Source organism: Lolium rigidum, chromosome 3 (assembly GCF_022539505.1).
Source record: "Lolium rigidum isolate FL_2022 chromosome 3, APGP_CSIRO_Lrig_0.1, whole genome shotgun sequence".
NCBI classification, from domain to species: domain Eukaryota; kingdom Viridiplantae; phylum Streptophyta; class Magnoliopsida; order Poales; family Poaceae; genus Lolium; species Lolium rigidum.
Genome location: NC_061510.1, coordinates 28,981,779 through 28,998,432, shown reverse-complemented (window position 1 = coordinate 28,998,432; position 16,654 = coordinate 28,981,779). Strand labels below are relative to the sequence as shown.

General features: G+C 48.3%; 1 protein-coding gene across 1 annotated transcript; it reads right to left on the bottom strand.

Moving 5' to 3' along the window:
• Positions 1 to 5,705: 5,705 nt before the first annotated feature.
• LOC124701138 (protein SAR DEFICIENT 1-like) lies at positions 5,706 to 8,454 on the bottom strand. The gene is made up of 7 exons (XM_047233182.1): positions 8,339 to 8,454; positions 8,146 to 8,221; positions 7,874 to 7,932; positions 6,820 to 7,334; positions 6,476 to 6,636; positions 6,197 to 6,385; positions 5,706 to 6,089 (listed from the first exon to the last, which is right to left on the bottom strand). Exons 1-7 carry the CDS (start codon positions 8,452 to 8,454, stop codon positions 5,706 to 5,708), a joined length of 1,500 nt encoding a protein of 499 aa, XP_047089138.1.
• Between the last annotated feature and the right edge of the window lie 8,200 nt (positions 8,455 to 16,654).

Below are 16,654 nucleotides of genomic sequence, written 5' to 3'. Positions count from 1 at the left end.
GGAAGGTGATGCCAACACAAGATTATTTCACCTTAGGGTGAATGCGAGGCGCCGAAAAAATCACATTCATAGATTAAGGGACAACAATGGATGGATTATCGAGCATTAGGCCAAGGAGCGTATCGTCCACACCCACTTCAAATCGACCATTGCCTGCGGGCTGTCGAGACTGTGCGACTTCAATTGGGATGGACTACACTTTCAGGACCCGAACCTGCAGACCCTTGGGGATCCTTTTTCGGAGGAGGAGGTGAAGAGTGCGATTTTCCACATGCCTAGCGATAAGGGCCCGGGACCGGATGGATACACGTTTTCTTTCTTCAAGCGCTCTTGGGACATCATTAAGGCAGAAATCATGGAGGTGGTGCGCACCTTTGGTTCCCTACATGCGGAAAACTTTCATTGGCTCAACCTCGCAAACATAGTGTTGCTTCCGAAGAAAGAGGATGCAGATGAGATAACCGACTATCGACCGATTAGCTTGATCCATTCCATCGCCAAGATCATTGCCAAAATACTGGCGCTTAGACTCTCCTCGCACATGGATGACTTGGTCTCCAATGCCCAAAGTGTGTTCATCAAAAAGAGAAGCATCCATGAAAACTTTCTCTATGTCAAAACCTATGCAACAAGATTACATAAGAACAAAACACCGGCGCTTCTCTTCAAGCTCGACATTCGCAAGGCCTTCCACTCTGTTAGATGGGAATACATTGTTGACCTCCTTCAGAAAAGAGGATTCCCTAGCACATTCCGCAATTGGGTGGTTTCTCTCCTCACGACCTCCACCTCTAGAGTCCTCCTAAACGGGGTCGCTGGTGACCCTATTGGCCATGGCCGTGGCCTACGCCAAGGGGACCCGTTGTCGCCATTGCTGTTCATCCTCGCCATTGACCCCTTATCTCAGATCCTTGACATCACTACCGATCATGGGCTGCTACATAAGCTTAGGGTCTGGGGCACCAGAGTCAGGACTTTCCTATATGCGGACGATGTTGCGGTTTTCGTTGCTCCCATCAAGGAGGACACCTAAAATCTGTCCGCAATCCTTGAGAGGTTTGGGGACGACACAGGCTGTCGTTGCCTATTCGACGGTACCTCGGAGGAGGGATCCTCACGAGGGGGAGAAGAAGTAGGGGCCATAGGGCGGAGTGCACTCGGGACGGTGGTACGCGATTTACCCAGCTTCAGAACACCTGCACGATGGCAAGGTCTACTGCTGCTTGTCTGGAATTATCTGGGCGCTTTCGTGTTGTTACAATGAGTTGTCGTTGTGCCTCTAGGGCTCCCAGGATCCGGCTTATAAAGACGCACGAATCTAGGTTTTACATGGAGAGTCCTAGCCGGATTACAGGTTGCCTAACTACGGTACAATGTCTTGCCGTGTACGTCAAGGATCCGCCTTCCATCTACGTCGTACTGGATCCGGTTCCTCATGGGCCTTTACAGATCCGGCCTCCTCGGAAGGTCGGCTAGGATCCGGCTTCCCTATCCTGGGCTGGACTTCATCCTTCATGATCAACAGCAACTGGGCTGCCCGATGGGCCACATGCCACATCACCGTCTATGGGCCACCCGGGCTTGCCGGATCTAGACACTGTCGATGGTACACCCATGAAGTATACCCACAACACTAGCCCCCAGAGTTCTCCGAGATTCACCTCTTGTTTCCGCCTCGCTTACCAATTGATTCCATGAATCCTGCCTGGGTCCAATGAGACTTCTTCTGAATGACACATTCGGCGGGAAAGTTTCTATAGGTTCTTAATAATGTGTTAACTTATCATATTGCTCTGTGACATGATGTTCCTACGTTACATAATGTTGCTAGTTCGATCGTAGTGGCCCCGTTTCGTGACAACGGCCGATACATGTTGTATTGAATCTATACTTATCATTTTGTTTTGCAAATCACTATTTATTAGCGTGTGGTTGTGCACATGTGCCACCACTAATAGGGTTACTGGTAGCGTGCCAGGGCCAGACGCTATCAGCATCTTAACCACTCGCTGCATACTAGGCGGTACACCACCAGTAACAATTTACATGTGACACGTGAGCAATGGCGTACCGAGGTCCGCCAGCGAAGGCGGGGTTGCATATGCCACCAATAGGCTATTTTGTACTAGTGGGAGGTGCTGGGAAGCAAATGACCTTAGAGAAACTCTAATAGAACCCGTAAATGTCGCCGGAACTGAATTTTTCCGTCGGATTAACGGGTTCGGGCCGAAAGCGTCGTAGAAACGGAGCCCAAATCGGTGGGCCGGTCAGTAAAAGTTTCTCGGGGGCCCGAGAAACACAAGGCTCGCGCCGTATATATACATGCCGCGGAGGGGAGCAGGGTTCCAAAACCCTACTCCCCGCCGCCGCGTCCGCTTCCTCCGCCGCGCGTGCGCTTCCACTTCCGGCGAGCAATCGCGCCCTTGCCGCCGCATCTCCACTTCCTCGACGTCCACCGCGACCGCATGGCTGGCGCGGGCAGCGACGGGAGGGGAGGCGGGCGGATTGGCGGGAGCAACTCGCTGCCGCGCTCCCGTCTTCCACTCCGAGGTCGAGCGGCGGAAATGAAACCGCTCGAAGGCGCACGGAAGCGCAACGCGCGCCGCTGGACCAACTGGGGCCTGACGCCGCCAGGGAACCTAGCACGCTACGCCAGTAGCGGCGAGGGGTCTTCCTTCGGCACGTTCGGCCGTGCGCTTGCGCCGCCAGTCGCAGACATCAGCAGCAAGGAGAAGGAGGAGGAGGGGGCGGTGGTGCCAGCGCACACCATCCTCCAGTCGAGGGATTACGTCCTCAACAACGAGGAGGAGGCGACGGTGATCCAACAGATCGCCGTCATCTCGGAGGCCGAGGCGCGCTTCTTCCGCGAGGAGGCGGAAGCCGTCTGTGCCGTGCGCGCTTACGAGGCAGCGCAGAAGGAGGTGGCCGTACGCCGCGTGAAGCATGAGGTCCTCGACCTCGACTCCGAGTAGGCCGCCGACTGCGTCGTCCTCCACCGCGCGTATAGTAGGTCGCCGACGGGCCAAATTAGCTAGTTTAGGAGCTGGTCACCGATGACCAGACTAAATGTAATCTCTTTTGCCATCGCAACTATGCAAATATGCAACTATATAGTTTGAATTTCACTTTTCTAAACTTGTTTGCGATGATTAGTTACTGCTAATTTGAATTTGCGTTTTTTCGGTTGAACACGGGTGTCGTTCTACGCCATCTCCCAAACCGCTCTGAAATTTGATTTTCAGCAGACTGAACTTCGTTTTTTTCAGTTTCGAAGAATAAGGGTTCTGTTAGAGATGCTCTTAGGACGAGGCCGGTCTCCCTCTCATAATCCTCAGAGAACCACTCTACATTCTCGTTGTGATTTCTTGGTCGGTCGATGGGACATGAGTGAGAGGCAGGGTGGTATAAGGACAGTGCTAAGGGGGTGTTTGTTTGGGCTGTGACTGGCTGGCTGTGCAGAGAAAGCTGCTGTGCAGAGAAAGCTGCTGCGCAGGGAAAGCTGCTGTTTCGAGTTTCACTGTTTGGCACATTAGCTGGCTATCTAGCTGTATGCTGAGAAATTGTCCGAAATACCCTCAGAGTTTCGAGAACATGTATATTTGTTGATTAAAGTGTACAAGCATGTTATACACATGAATATTCATTTACAAAATAATACAACATCCATTTAGATACAATTTATTTAGCATGCATTCTTCCTCTCTAATTAAATTTTCAGTTAAAGAAAAAGAGAGAAATAAAAAGGAAAATAAAAAAATAAAAGAAAACCCAGCCGAGCCCCACCGTTCTCTCTCTCCTTTATCCTCTCTCTGTGTTTCACTCGCATCCTCCACCCGACCCTGCGCATCACCGCCGCTCCAGCACCTCCCCCACCTAGCTCCGCCGCCGGCCGCTGCTCTCCTTCTCCTCCCCGGCCTCTCCTCCTTCCCTCCCGCACGAGCTACTCCCCAGTGCCTCGCTCGCCCGCGCTTGATCCCCGACGCCCAGCCGCCATGGTCGTCCGATGCGTGCTCTCCGATGCCCAGTCGCCATGGCCATCCCCGGCCCCAGATGACCGTCGCGCCGTCACCGCCTCACCTTCCTCTACCTCCTGGATGAAGGAGTCTCCATGGGAGCTCGGTATCAAGAAGATCGCCGCCGTCTTCCTGAAGCATGGAAGAAGCCCTCCGCCGTCCTCCGCACGGGATGGGGAGGAATTCAGCCAGGGACGAGGTCCGCCCAGGAGGAGGTCAGCCCGGGGGGGAGGGTCGGGGTCGGCTGGCCAGCCGATGCGCAAGTCAGGGGGCCGTCGATCTGGGGCGACGCGGGTCGGGCCAGCACGGCAAAGAGGAGATGTCCATCGGTCGATTGGGTAGGGGGCGAAGCTTCTTTTTTTTTTTGCGAATCACGGGGGCGAGGCTCAGGATGGCAGTTTGCTCGTAATAGCCTCAAACCAAATGTCCAAAGCCGAAAACGCTTCGCTCGCAGCCCCGGGAAGCCGCGGGAAGCACCTCCGGAGGTGCTTTCCCTGGTATGCCTATTTTGCTCCGTGGCTTCGGCGAAGCCTACAGCCAACGCACACCGTTTGGTTCATTTTACCTGCTTTTGATTTTGGAAAGCCACTAAAAGCTAAAACAAACACCCCCTAAGAGAGGGGCATCCATAGTGCTATTCGTGCGCCTCCTCTTAGCATTCATCACTGTGGGCGGTTAGTCGATCGGACGTGAGAGAGAGAGAGACAAAGTGGCATGGTGACAACACTGGGAGGGGGATGTGCTGAGTGTTATTGTCACGTCTCCCACGCTCTCCGATGCGTCCAACAGCCTGCCGATTCGGAAATGTTTTGTGTTCTCCTAGTCTTGGTTGCACAGCTGATTTGGTGGTTTTCAGTGGCCCCAGCTTGGGTGTGATATGGGGGTCTTGCGAGCCCCATCGTGTCGGCCGGCCATGCGTCTAACAAACCCTGGTTCTTCTCTGCATGCCTAACTGGAGGGTATGTAGGGTGCATTGCCTACAATCATCTCGAGGTAACGCCTACATCCATGTTCCTCTGAACTATCGGGTTACCGACGGGCTCTACATTATTCAACTAGAGACAGTTCCATTATCAGGTATTGAACTGGGACTCTTCATCAGGTGCTTTAGAGCCCCCGTTTAGTCTCCCTTGTTCGACGACTCACTTTCTTCATCATTACTGTACGCCAGCCGCACTAGCCCTGATTAGTTTTAATAAAAAGTTGTGTGCATCGATTGTGTGCATCGATTGTGTTCATCAAGTTATACTCTCCTTTCCAAATAAAAATTAGTCTTTCTTAGAATGTTGTGAGGCACGAACTTGCAAGATACACTCGAATCATTTATCGGATGGTGTGGATCGCGCTTGTCCAGTAGGCTTATCATGTTAAAAAAATGTTGATGTAATGCCTTATGATTAATGGAAGCTCCCTGTCTATTCAAAAAATAGATATAAAAATACCTCAATTCCAACGTTTTTTTAGTTCATTGTGATAAATATTCCGTGGGACAAATAAAAAAAACTGTTACTGGATATCATATCGAACATGGTTTATCCAAACTGTCCGGGTCAACAGAGATATTTTTTGAGTAAGGATAGACATTGTAAACCAAAAACACGATAAAGGCAAAACAATTATTTCTACATATCTCGTTTGTACAGGATATATTACAGATCATTACAAACAGTAGTCATTTCAATATATAGGAAGTTAGTCAACCTGATCCCAAAATCCAAGGCTCGTAGAGTTGCTCCACGTGAAGTGATCATCATCACCAGCAATGCGTGGGATCCAGTACATACCATCACCTGCTGGAAGAATAGCTGCTACAGAATCTAAGGTGCTGTTACTATTAGTCGCCATGAAAGCATTGGAGGTAGCAGTTCGAGATTCCATGTTGTCAAGATATTCGTCATTTTTAGATCCTGTGCTGATCATGCTTTCATTACTCACTGGTCTGCATGACGAACTGGGTTTGTCCTGAGGAAATGGTGGCACCGAGCCTTCATATGCCGCAAGTGCCGTCTCATTTATCACTTCCTCCAATTCATCCCACTGCTGGTATGCCTTGGCAGCCAGTTGCTTCACTTGGACCTGCAGTTGAGAACAGCCAGATCGAATTAATAAAATTCTCAAGGATTAAGAGCAACTGAAGCACATAGCCACTGACTGATGAGAATAAGGGATTAAGCGATATATACCATTTGTTGTTGGTCCAGTTGTCGCAAATGGAAAGTCTGGTCTCCAATTCTGGCTGCTAAAATCTCTCCTACGGGGCTAAGTATAACATCACATCCTTCAGATTTGATAACATAGCATTTTCCTCCCAAATCGCATGTTTTTGCATGAGTTAGTGTCGTCCTCCACTGCCGGTCCGACATGCCAACAAGCTGAAAATATATTTTTCATTCCCGAAAGATACTCAAAATCAGTGAGCACCTTGCAGATTATGTGTATGTACATTGGAGTATGATGCTTACGTTTTTTAGCTTATCAGGATCCATGGTGTTAAGCTTCAAGAAGTCCTGGACGTTCTTGACCCCCTCAGACTCCAACCTCTTGTCAATTGGTCCATCTTTTCCAATGTTCTTCAGCCTCCATATATTGTCCGTCAAGATTGGAGGGTAATGCTTCTTGTACACTAGTAAAAGAATGAAATGCATCATAATTTCTCTTCTATTTTCTTGTACTAGCATTATTCAAAATATTCATGATATGATGAATTAACAAAAAGGCTAGATGCGGAGATCGATGCATATTCAACACAGAACACGATCCTGAAGATTGGCTAATACATAGAAAAAAGTAAGTATGCCTAACTTACATTCCCCTCGATGATCTTTCACCGTAAAGCTTTCGCTCACTGCCTCCTGGATCCTGGGTCCATAATAGCTTGCTGCCATGACACGCACACCAATTCGGAACTTACGACTTCTTATCCAGCTTGAATTGTCAGTAAAGGACAAATCATCTATGATGGCTACTCCATGATTTCCCATTGGCACATTAAGTGTAGTACCCACAAGCAATGGCCTCCTGCCCTCTCTGGCCTTTACAACCGCAGAATTGAACTGATCGGTGGTCCACCCGACACCGTCCTCGCATCTGAAGTCCCCATCTAGGACAAGGACTTCTAGTTTTACTGTGGAAAACCCTAGGTGAGGGTTTGTTTGTGCGGCAAGATAGTTAGTTCTTGTATCAATAAGATGGATTTCGACTGCGTTACTCGCAAAGTCAAGTAGTTTGTTGTTGGTGAAGATAGGTAGCATGAGCCTCTTGGCAAAGAGAAGCTTCAGTGGAGGCGAGACATCCACCTCTTCGATGTGCAAAGGAAGAGATCTGGCAAGAATGGTTTTACTTTTTCAGATTAATATCTAGAACTTGATGCACATATACATATACTACTTCCTACCCATAATAATTGTCACGAGTGAATAGACAAGCTAAAATGTATCTAGATACATGCGGTTTAGCGACAAGTAATATGGATCGGACGGAGTAATTTAATTTGCAGAACAAGTATTATTTTTTTATTTGCAAAAAACATTTATTATGTTTTGAAAGGAGCAGGAATGCTGCAAATCAATTCTAAAATGTTTATGTGCAGGTCACAGGTGACCAGTACTACCAAAAACTCTTACCAAAGGTGTGCTATAGACTTACGACTCCAGTTAATGAAACATCAAGAGCTAGAGACCAAACCATGCATCAAGACCAGCAATAACCACGGATATACTACCAGCAGCGCCATAGCAAGAAGTATCCATTCAAAGCAAACTTACTGATTAAAAGTGGGGTCTAAATTTTTGCATGCATCTTACACTGATGTTTGTGAGGGATATCAGATACTGTAAGAAATAAATAGAAATACCATATACCTGCTTGGTGTCGGCAAGTGGGCATGCTGAGAAAAGATATTTTGAATTTCTTCACGTACCTGGCACACAATAGGATCCATAAATTTATATTAATTGCACTTGGAAGGTTAACAAATGGATCGATTAAGGATATATATGTAAGCTATGAGTGAAGAAATGAAATTAGTATGTATGAAAAATGTACTTCGATGGCATTATCACGTGAATGGACTCTTGAGTACAAGTGTACAAAACCAACTGAGGACCTAATATAATGTCTTCGGTAATCTTACCACCCTCCGAATAACTGGTTCCAAATTGAGAACAATTTGCTGAATAGTTTCTGCTGTCACTGCTCTTCTGACGACGCTGGAAAAGGACGATCGAGGTTAACAAGCTATATATCCAGCATGCAGTTGATCAGCTAAGCTGAAAAATCTTTTAGAAGGGGAAGGATGGACGATGTAAGTAAAGAGAGGTACTAACGATCTAAAACAGAGCGGCGCTGGCCGTATCCGCCTTGGGCCATGCCCTTGCTGATGATCGTCACCTCCGCTCCCCTGCTCGCCGTCGTCATCGCCCCGTGGCCTTCGCACAGACATCTTAACTTGGAGAATTCAGGAAGAGCTATCAGAGAACTGCTCCGGTTGAGGCTGGGAGAGAGAGAAGTAGTTAAGCTCACGCGTGTGCACCAAATGCAACGGGATGCTTTTGTCTGAAGACGCATGTGTATATATATATACTCACCAGTACCACCAAGCTAGGCCGGGGACTTTGCTGCCTAGGTATAGTGCGTACTTAAGAAATTGGTGCAAGTTTTCTCGTCGACACCAATAAAGAATTACAGGCCAGGACAGGGCATTCCTGGCAGGCTCCACGAAGACGGCTGGAAGCTAGCTAGGCTAGCGCGGGCGCATCGCGTCGATCATTTTCGTTTATGTGAGCAAGCTAGCCATAGTTATATTACCATGCAGCCTTCTGGCCGGGGCAACACTAGATGACATGTACCCCCAGTGCATGCAGCACCAACACAAAGTCTTGGGTTGGTGCAGGGGCAGCTTCTTAGCCATGACCAAGAAAGTTAACATGCGACTCAGTCGGTCGGTCTTGCCATACATGTCCATACATATACATCCACGACTCCAGCACGACTAGGCCTGACCACGACCGGAATAAACCGTCTTCCATCGCAAAACTCTGAGTCGTATGACCGCCCTACCTGCACCTACAAGCGACTGATCGTACTTTTCCATGAACATTCCCTCGGCGCTCCAACGAAATAACAAGTATGTCGTATTAGCTATAGCTATAGCCGTCACCTTGTACACACGCACGTAGCCATCCTGCCCAGGAGGCCACCTCAAAAAAGTAGTACAAGAAAGGACACCTTCAAAGGCTGTCACCTACTCAAAAGAGTACAAGAAAGGACACCCTCGAGTCCATGTTAGCATCGAAATTGCGGCTTCTTAGATTACATTCTATTTTCAACTTAGCAGGTGTAATAAGTAGCTAGCTGGATCGACTGGAAGCATCATAGTACAACTTCGATTACATTACAATCAGCAGGAGTATATTTTTGTAAGCTGGCTTGGCTCAGGCACCCAGCTTAACTTTATGATGTTTTCTATACACCTTCTCAACTGAAAGATACCGGTTTCTGGCTTAGCTGGCCGACAGCTGTGGCCTGTGGGGCTAGCCAATATTTCGATTGCCTCCCCTTGTCCTTTCGGGTCGAAGGAAGTGGATTGTCGCCGTTTGAGATCTTTACTTACCAACGGACAGGATCGCTTCTTCCCTTCTTTGTGTAATCACGTAGTCAATAGGCCTAGTTATAGTTGATTGTAATGTGTCCAGTAGAGCTCATTAAGCATGATTGGAGTTACCTTGTAAACAGTGGCAAATGACGAAAACAATTAGAGATTGGGCAAACTTCAAATTATAAAAAAGATTGACCCCAAAAATCAAAATTGTATCGACATATTAATATTTTATACTAGAACATATTTCAATAGAAGTAAAACCTGCAAATGGAACATTATGAAGCTTTAATGTGGTCTAGAAGTCCCATGCTAAGGGAAATCTTTCTAGTATCTCTAACTTTGGGTAAATTATGAAAAGTTGGTTGAGTTGGACCCTTCTATAGGTAAGAAAATTTAGCATCATCTCTAATATTAGGATTAAAATGATTAGCTAGAATATGGGAAGTCCAGGATCAAATTTAATGTCATATAGACCAAAATATTGTATACTCCACCTTCATCTTCTTGAACATCAACATTGTCGTTTAGACCATCTTCTTCCACTTGTCCGGCAGCCCTGGAATATCCATTATCTTCTTCCACTTGTTCGGTAGCCATAGAATTTTCGTCTCCTTTTCCTCTTCTTGTTCTTTCTCTTGATGTACCACAATGTGGTTAACATTTCCGCTGGTGTGTGTTTGTATTAGAGTTACTGCCACTTGAAAGTGGCACAAAATACCTTATCAAATCTGGAATTGACAATTTGAAAATTCACCGAATAAGGCACAAGTGGTATACTCGAAAAAAATTCAGAAACATTTTACCTTTCCCATCGACCCCCCCCCCCAGCCCCTTCCGTTTTCTCGTTACCTCCAATACTTAAATTTAGTCCATCGGCGCCGCCACTGTTGTCGTCCGCCCACTGCACTGCCATTCACAAATCCCCTATCCGCCCTAGTCAACTGGCACCGGCTACCGTGGATTGGGAATTCGAGATACGGAAGCCTGAAGCACTAGAGGTAGTGTAAGCAGTTGGCGATGTCTTGTCGCGGTGATGTGATCACTTGGCTGGCTGGACGATGCGAAGTCGAGGACTTATGGAGAGGCTAGAACTAGCCATCTTCAGGTTGTCTTGGCTGTCTGCGTACCTGCGCCCGATCGACGATCAATGTTGCTCGATGCCTCGATGGACCAGGAGACCAGGATGGGTGGACTCATGGTCCAACAGGACAATCGGTCGCTGCACTCGATGCATGTCCAGTCCTAGCTATCGATCGATAGATAGCGTATGTGCATTAAAAAAATTCACGCTTGCCAAGGTAGGGTGGGCGCTAGACGTCGCCCTCCTGAGAGCCTCGCCACTACTTGTAAAGACTAGGTAGGGGATCTTTCTGGACAATATAAATGGGTGTTGGGACTATGAGAACAAGCCCCCCCCCCCCCCCCCATCCGTCAAGCGCGTGGCAACGGTGTTTGCCCGGCAACCAGAAGGTCCGACAACTCACAACTCGTCCCACTACAGTCGCACAAGAAGGTCCGCCCGAATCTGTACATCTCTTGGAGCGCACCATCGATGCTCCTTCACTACTTTAAGAGGACACAGTGGTCCGGACAAGACCATATGAAGATAGCTTGCTGCTAAGGCTGGTAGGATTAGCTGAGGCCTTGCAAGAAAGGGTCGGCGACATGTCCGATTTAATGCACCATACCCTGAGCCAGGTGGGGCACATGGATGCACACATGTATGGCATCTGGCATTTGCCTGCACTGACCCCTCTCAATATAAAAGGAGGTGTGAAGTAGCAGCGAAGGTAGTTCGATCCTAGAGCAACTGTGGCTAAGGAGTAAGGAGAGAGTTTTCTCACCTTAGTTCTTCAAAAGCTAAAGAGCTATCTTTCCGGGCTATCCCCGGCAAGTCGAGTTCATCGTTGTGAACGCCACAATCCACCGATAAATTCAAACAAGTAGGGCGTAGGGCCTTAGCTCATAAAAGTGGCCTGAACCTGACACTACGGGAGAACTGGACATTGCCGTGCGCCCAAATCGCACGGCAAAGGAGAAAATCCGCTCGGCAAAGCCTTTGCCGTGCGGCCTTGCACGGCAAAGTTTGCTCGGCAAAGATCCGGCCGGCAAAGCCATCTTCGCCGTGCGTCGTGCAAAAATCGCACGGCAAAGCCTTTGCCGAGCGCCCTAACTTTGCCGTGCGCTGCGCAGTCTTTGCCGTGCATCCTTCTTTGCCGTGTGCCAAAATTCTTTGCCGTGCGTCCCTCTTTGCCGTGCACTTCCCCTCCAGCACGCACGGCAAAGAGTTGTTCTTTGCCGTGCGCTTCCCCTCAACACCGCACGGCAAAGCACCCTACGACACGGCGGTGGCAGCGCGATGCACAGCTGGGCAGCCTTTGCCGTGTGCATGTGCACGGCAAAGAAAGCCTTTGCCGTGCGGCTTTCTCTTTGCCGTGTGCATGTGCACGGCAAAGGTGCTGAAAAATTCCAGCTTCTTGCTGTTTCCATTTAATCCCTGCACATATAATTCACAAAATAGATATATATTTCCGGATACATATATAGCACAATATATAGACATTTGCACATCATCAACAACAAAGTTCAACCACTAATAGTCCAACAAAGTCCATACATAGAATGTTCCATACAATAGTCCAACAACAACAAAGTCCACCAACAACAAAGTAGTCCAACAACAAATTCATACATAGAATGCTCCAAGTCACACAACAAAGTTCATACAAGCAACGTCAACCTTCGCCACTTCCTTGTCCTCCACTTCCTTGTCCTTCTCCACCTCCTTGTCCTCCATCTCCTTGTCCTCCTACAAGTTCATATATAGATGCATAAGTGGCATGCAATGGCTAAAATTGACATGTAAGAACTAGAATTGACATGGAAGAACTAGAATTGACATTGAATGGCTAAAATTGAACATAATCGCTAGAATAGACATGAAATGGCTAAAATTCAACATAATGGCTAAGAATGACATGGAATGGCTAAAATTGACATGTAAGAACTAGAATTGACATGGAAGAACTAGAATTGACATGGAATGGCTAAAATTGAACATAATCGCTAGAATAGACATGAAATGGCTAAAATCCAACATAATAGCTAAGGATGACATGGAATGGATAAAATTAACATGGAATAGCTAGAATTGAACATAATGGCTAAAATTGACATGGTTGAATGGCTAAAATTCACAAGTGACATGGTATGGAAGAATTAGAAGTGTAGGAGAACTCACCTAGAAAGCTGCTGCGGGCTCCGGATGATGCCCGTATTGTTGACAGTCAAGCCGGGTGTCGGCGGGCTCGACTTGGCGCTTGCTTGGAGGAGCGCCATCACGGCCGGATCGGGCGCGGGGATCCGCAATATCCAAAGTTCGGTTAGACAACAAACAAGATTGAGACGGAGATATTAAGTTAACCACTTACCCGGTTGGGGAACATAGGAGGACACGACGTGCTAGGAGCACTACTCCCCGGTGGGGAAGTCGGCACGGCCTGGTTCATGAACATATGCTGGAACATCTCGCTGTCTGTTGTTGCATCTGCCGCAACATCTCGCTGCTGCATCTGCATGTTCTCCCTAAGCTGCTGCTGCATCTCGCATCCGCTCCTCTTGGTGCCTCCGTTCCCTTTCTTCCATCTCCGCCTACGTTGTGTTGCCGCGATGTCAGTAACATTGCAATGGAAAACATGTAATGAAGCGTAGAGGATCGACGAAGAACTTACCCGTAACTTCTCCACAGCTAGGTCTGAAGCCCGTGGGCGGGTCTCTACCCGAGGCTACTCGCTCGTACGCCCACGACGGATCTGGCGTAGAGATGGAATGGTCTTTGGGTCGACTAACCCGTCAGCAATCCATAGGCGGCCACCCTTCTTGCCTTGTCCCGCAAGCACCGCAACCTCAACATCAAAGTCTTCGGTGGTTGGGTCGGCGTCTTCGCCGTGCTTGGCCTTGAACGTCGAGCGGTACGCGCCACATCGGGCCTCCGCTAGCCCGTTGACCCACACGGACCCCGTTTCGGGATGCGGCTCCCTCCTGGTCTTGGACTTTTGGAAAAGGCCAAACAAGTTTGGTGTCACGCTGTCTTCACTTCCTGCAAAAGAGTACATGCAAGTAAGTGAAGAGGGACACCCTTGCGGGGCTAACAATAACATGAAATGAAAGAATGAAGAAACCATTTGCTCACCTCTTCGCTGCAAGGTAAGGGCCAAGTTCTTGCTGCCCAGGACATGTGATCCACCTCCCATCTCTAAACGCTTACGCTTGCCCTCCTCGTGCTTCCGGGCGTACTCGGGGGATGTCCACCATATGACCATCGCAAGAAAGCACGCCTTGTCTTCCCCGACGTGCGAGGAGGGTTCTACATACACAAGATAGACCCATTATTAGAACATAAACTACAATGAAAATGCGGAAATAAATAACACATCGATGCTAATACCTGCGAGGTACGCCACGGTGCCATGAGCGTATCCCGACAATCAGCCTTACTCATCCAAACTTTGCGCTCGGCGTGCCAGTCGCGGACGCACTGGACACGTGCCTCGTAGTGCATGCCAGTCACCCTCACCCTGCACAACTCGTGTAAGATAACGTCGCACGCAATTTCCTCGCCCTTAGCCCTCGTGAAGTATTTCTACAACCATGCACATAGGTAAAACAAGAGGAATTAGAGCAACTATTGGTAGTCAAGAAGTGTTTGAATGCTAAGAAGCCAAAAGTCACGTACCCAGAAGTGGCGGACAACCCGCTCTTGCATGTTGGCGCACTTGCCGCTAGGATCTTCCGCGTAGGCTGTAGTGCTTCCAAGTCCAAGCCACATCGCGGCCACCACTAGGGAGATTGACAATCCCAGGGAAATGCTTCCTAATTAGGCCTCCAAGGATGTTCGAGTACTCACGTGTCGGGAGCCTCCTCGGGTCACCATACTTGAACATGCTGCACAACGAATTGCCAAAATCAGTATGCATGTGATAAAAATTTGTATAATGATAAAAATTTCAATAATGGAATGCCAAAATCAGCATGTACCTCTTTCCGGCGGGCACGAGAACAACATCGCGGAAGGCCCAAGTTTTTAGCTTGGGGAGTTTCGTAATCCCGCGCTTATACGGCTTCTTGTCCCGTGGTTCCAGCCTCTCCTCGGCTGCAACGTACACCTCCTCCTCGGGCGGATACCAAGCTAGGTCTGGGTCTAGCTCCTGCGGCAAACCCCCCAACCCCTCATCCTCCTCGAGGTCCTCCCCACCGTCCTCCCCACCGTGCTCCTCACCGTCCTCCCTCGTCCCCTGCCCACCGTGCTCCTCACCGTCCTCCTCGTCCTCCCCACCCCACTTGCTCCTCGTCATCATCCTCGGCTGGGGGAGGACTAGGAGAAGGGGTACGAAGTCGCCGTGGCTGGGCATTCTTCCTCCGTGGTGGAGGGCTAGGAGGAGCGCTAGGAGGAGCGCTAGGAGGACGTGTACTGCGACGACGAACCACTCGAAAGTCCCACAAGCTCAGCCACGGCCTTGATCTTCTTTTTGAAACCTCCCTTTCTTTTTCTTGGCGGCATGTTTCAATCACCTGCAAACACAATGAAAAGAGTGGTTTATTAGTATGCAATGTAAACAGATGAATATTAGTGAAATCAACAATAAATAGCACATAGTTCGAGTACATAGATCATAGTTTATTACAAATAGCACATAGTTCGAGTACATAGGATAGCCTCACAATTACAACTACATAGCACATAGTTTATTACAAATAGCACATAGTTCAGTACATAGGATAGCCTCACAATTACAACTACATAGCACATAGTTTATTACATAGGATAGCCTCACAATTACAACTACATAGATCAATAGCCGTTGTCGACATCCGTAATCGGACCACATGTTTCATCATCATCAGGCTCAGCGAACCAATAATCATCGATGAAACCTGGAGGTGGTCCATTTGGACCTAGGTCAATGCCTGCTTTGAACGCCTCGAGCAAACTTAGGTCTTCTACGGCACACACATCCTCAGCTTCATATTCTTCATTGTCTTCCTCCATAACCGCATCTTCTTCTTGCTCATCGTCTACGACCATGTTATCAACAACGGCGACAAGTCGATAGTGAAATGACCGGGGAGCCCTTCTTCTTGATAAAAATCAACACTCCTTGTTGAGGGGTCTACGCGGCGGTAATCATCCTTGTTTGGCGGGGGTGGCCTAATGCGTGAAGGAACCGTCATCACAACATCCCATCCATGTAGACGTTTGGTCGGGTTTCGGCACGCGTACGGGAGATAGAATACTTGGAAGGCTTGGGTGGCCAAAATGTACACGTCCTCTCCCTTATAAACGGAGCTTCTTTCAACTTCGACCAATCCAATTTCAGGATCCCGTCTCACGCGGCGTGGGTCGAACCAATGGCATTTGAATACGACGGGATTTAGCCCTTTGTCAAACCCGTAATTCAGCTCGTATATACCCTCGACTCTTCCATAGTAATGGAGTCCATCATCACCTTGACATACCACCCCGCTATTTATTGTCTTCTTGTTTGGACGGCTTGTTGTGTATTGATGGGTACGGAAGTGATACCCGTTCACGTCATAAGAATTGAACGAGTCGACGGAATGGTTGAAGCCCCTAGCAATTTTTCGTAGCAAGGGATTCATGTCTTTGTCAGTTCTTGCCTACAAGATTAGGAAGACAAGTTTAGAACAAGAAATGTAGGCCGAAATGTCGACCGTGTACAAACAAATTTGGATAGGATAGTACCAAACCACAGAACCAGCTACTGAAACCGTGACCGCCGCCCTTATCGAAAATTTCCTTGGATTCTTCCGAGGTAGGATCCCTGTGGGTATACCTCCAATATTTAGTCGTGAATTGTCTACAACAGTGAACGGAGGAAGAGTTAGCCACGAACATACGATGAATGTTTGCGAATAACTAAATGGTTAGCACTTACTTGATGTACGGCTTCACTTCCACCATGGTGTTCAAGACATATGAGTGGATCAACTCCCGCTCATGTAAATTCGTTGTGTACGGCTT

What these genes read in the sequence shown, in the direction of transcription:
- LOC124701138 (XM_047233182.1), bottom strand. Translation starts at nt 8,454, where the DNA reads ATGTCTGTGCGAAGGCCACGGGGCGATGACGACGGCGAGCAGGGGAGC. An exon ending in CACTTGCCGACACCAAGCAG is followed by an intron (nt 7,335 to 7,873) that starts GTATATGGTATT and finishes CATTCTTGCCAG; the next exon opens with ATCTCTTCCTTTGCACATCG. An exon ending in GAAAGATCATCGAGGGGAAT is followed by an intron (nt 6,637 to 6,819) that starts GTAAGTTAGGCA and finishes TTCTTTTACTAG; the next exon opens with TGTACAAGAAGCATTACCCT.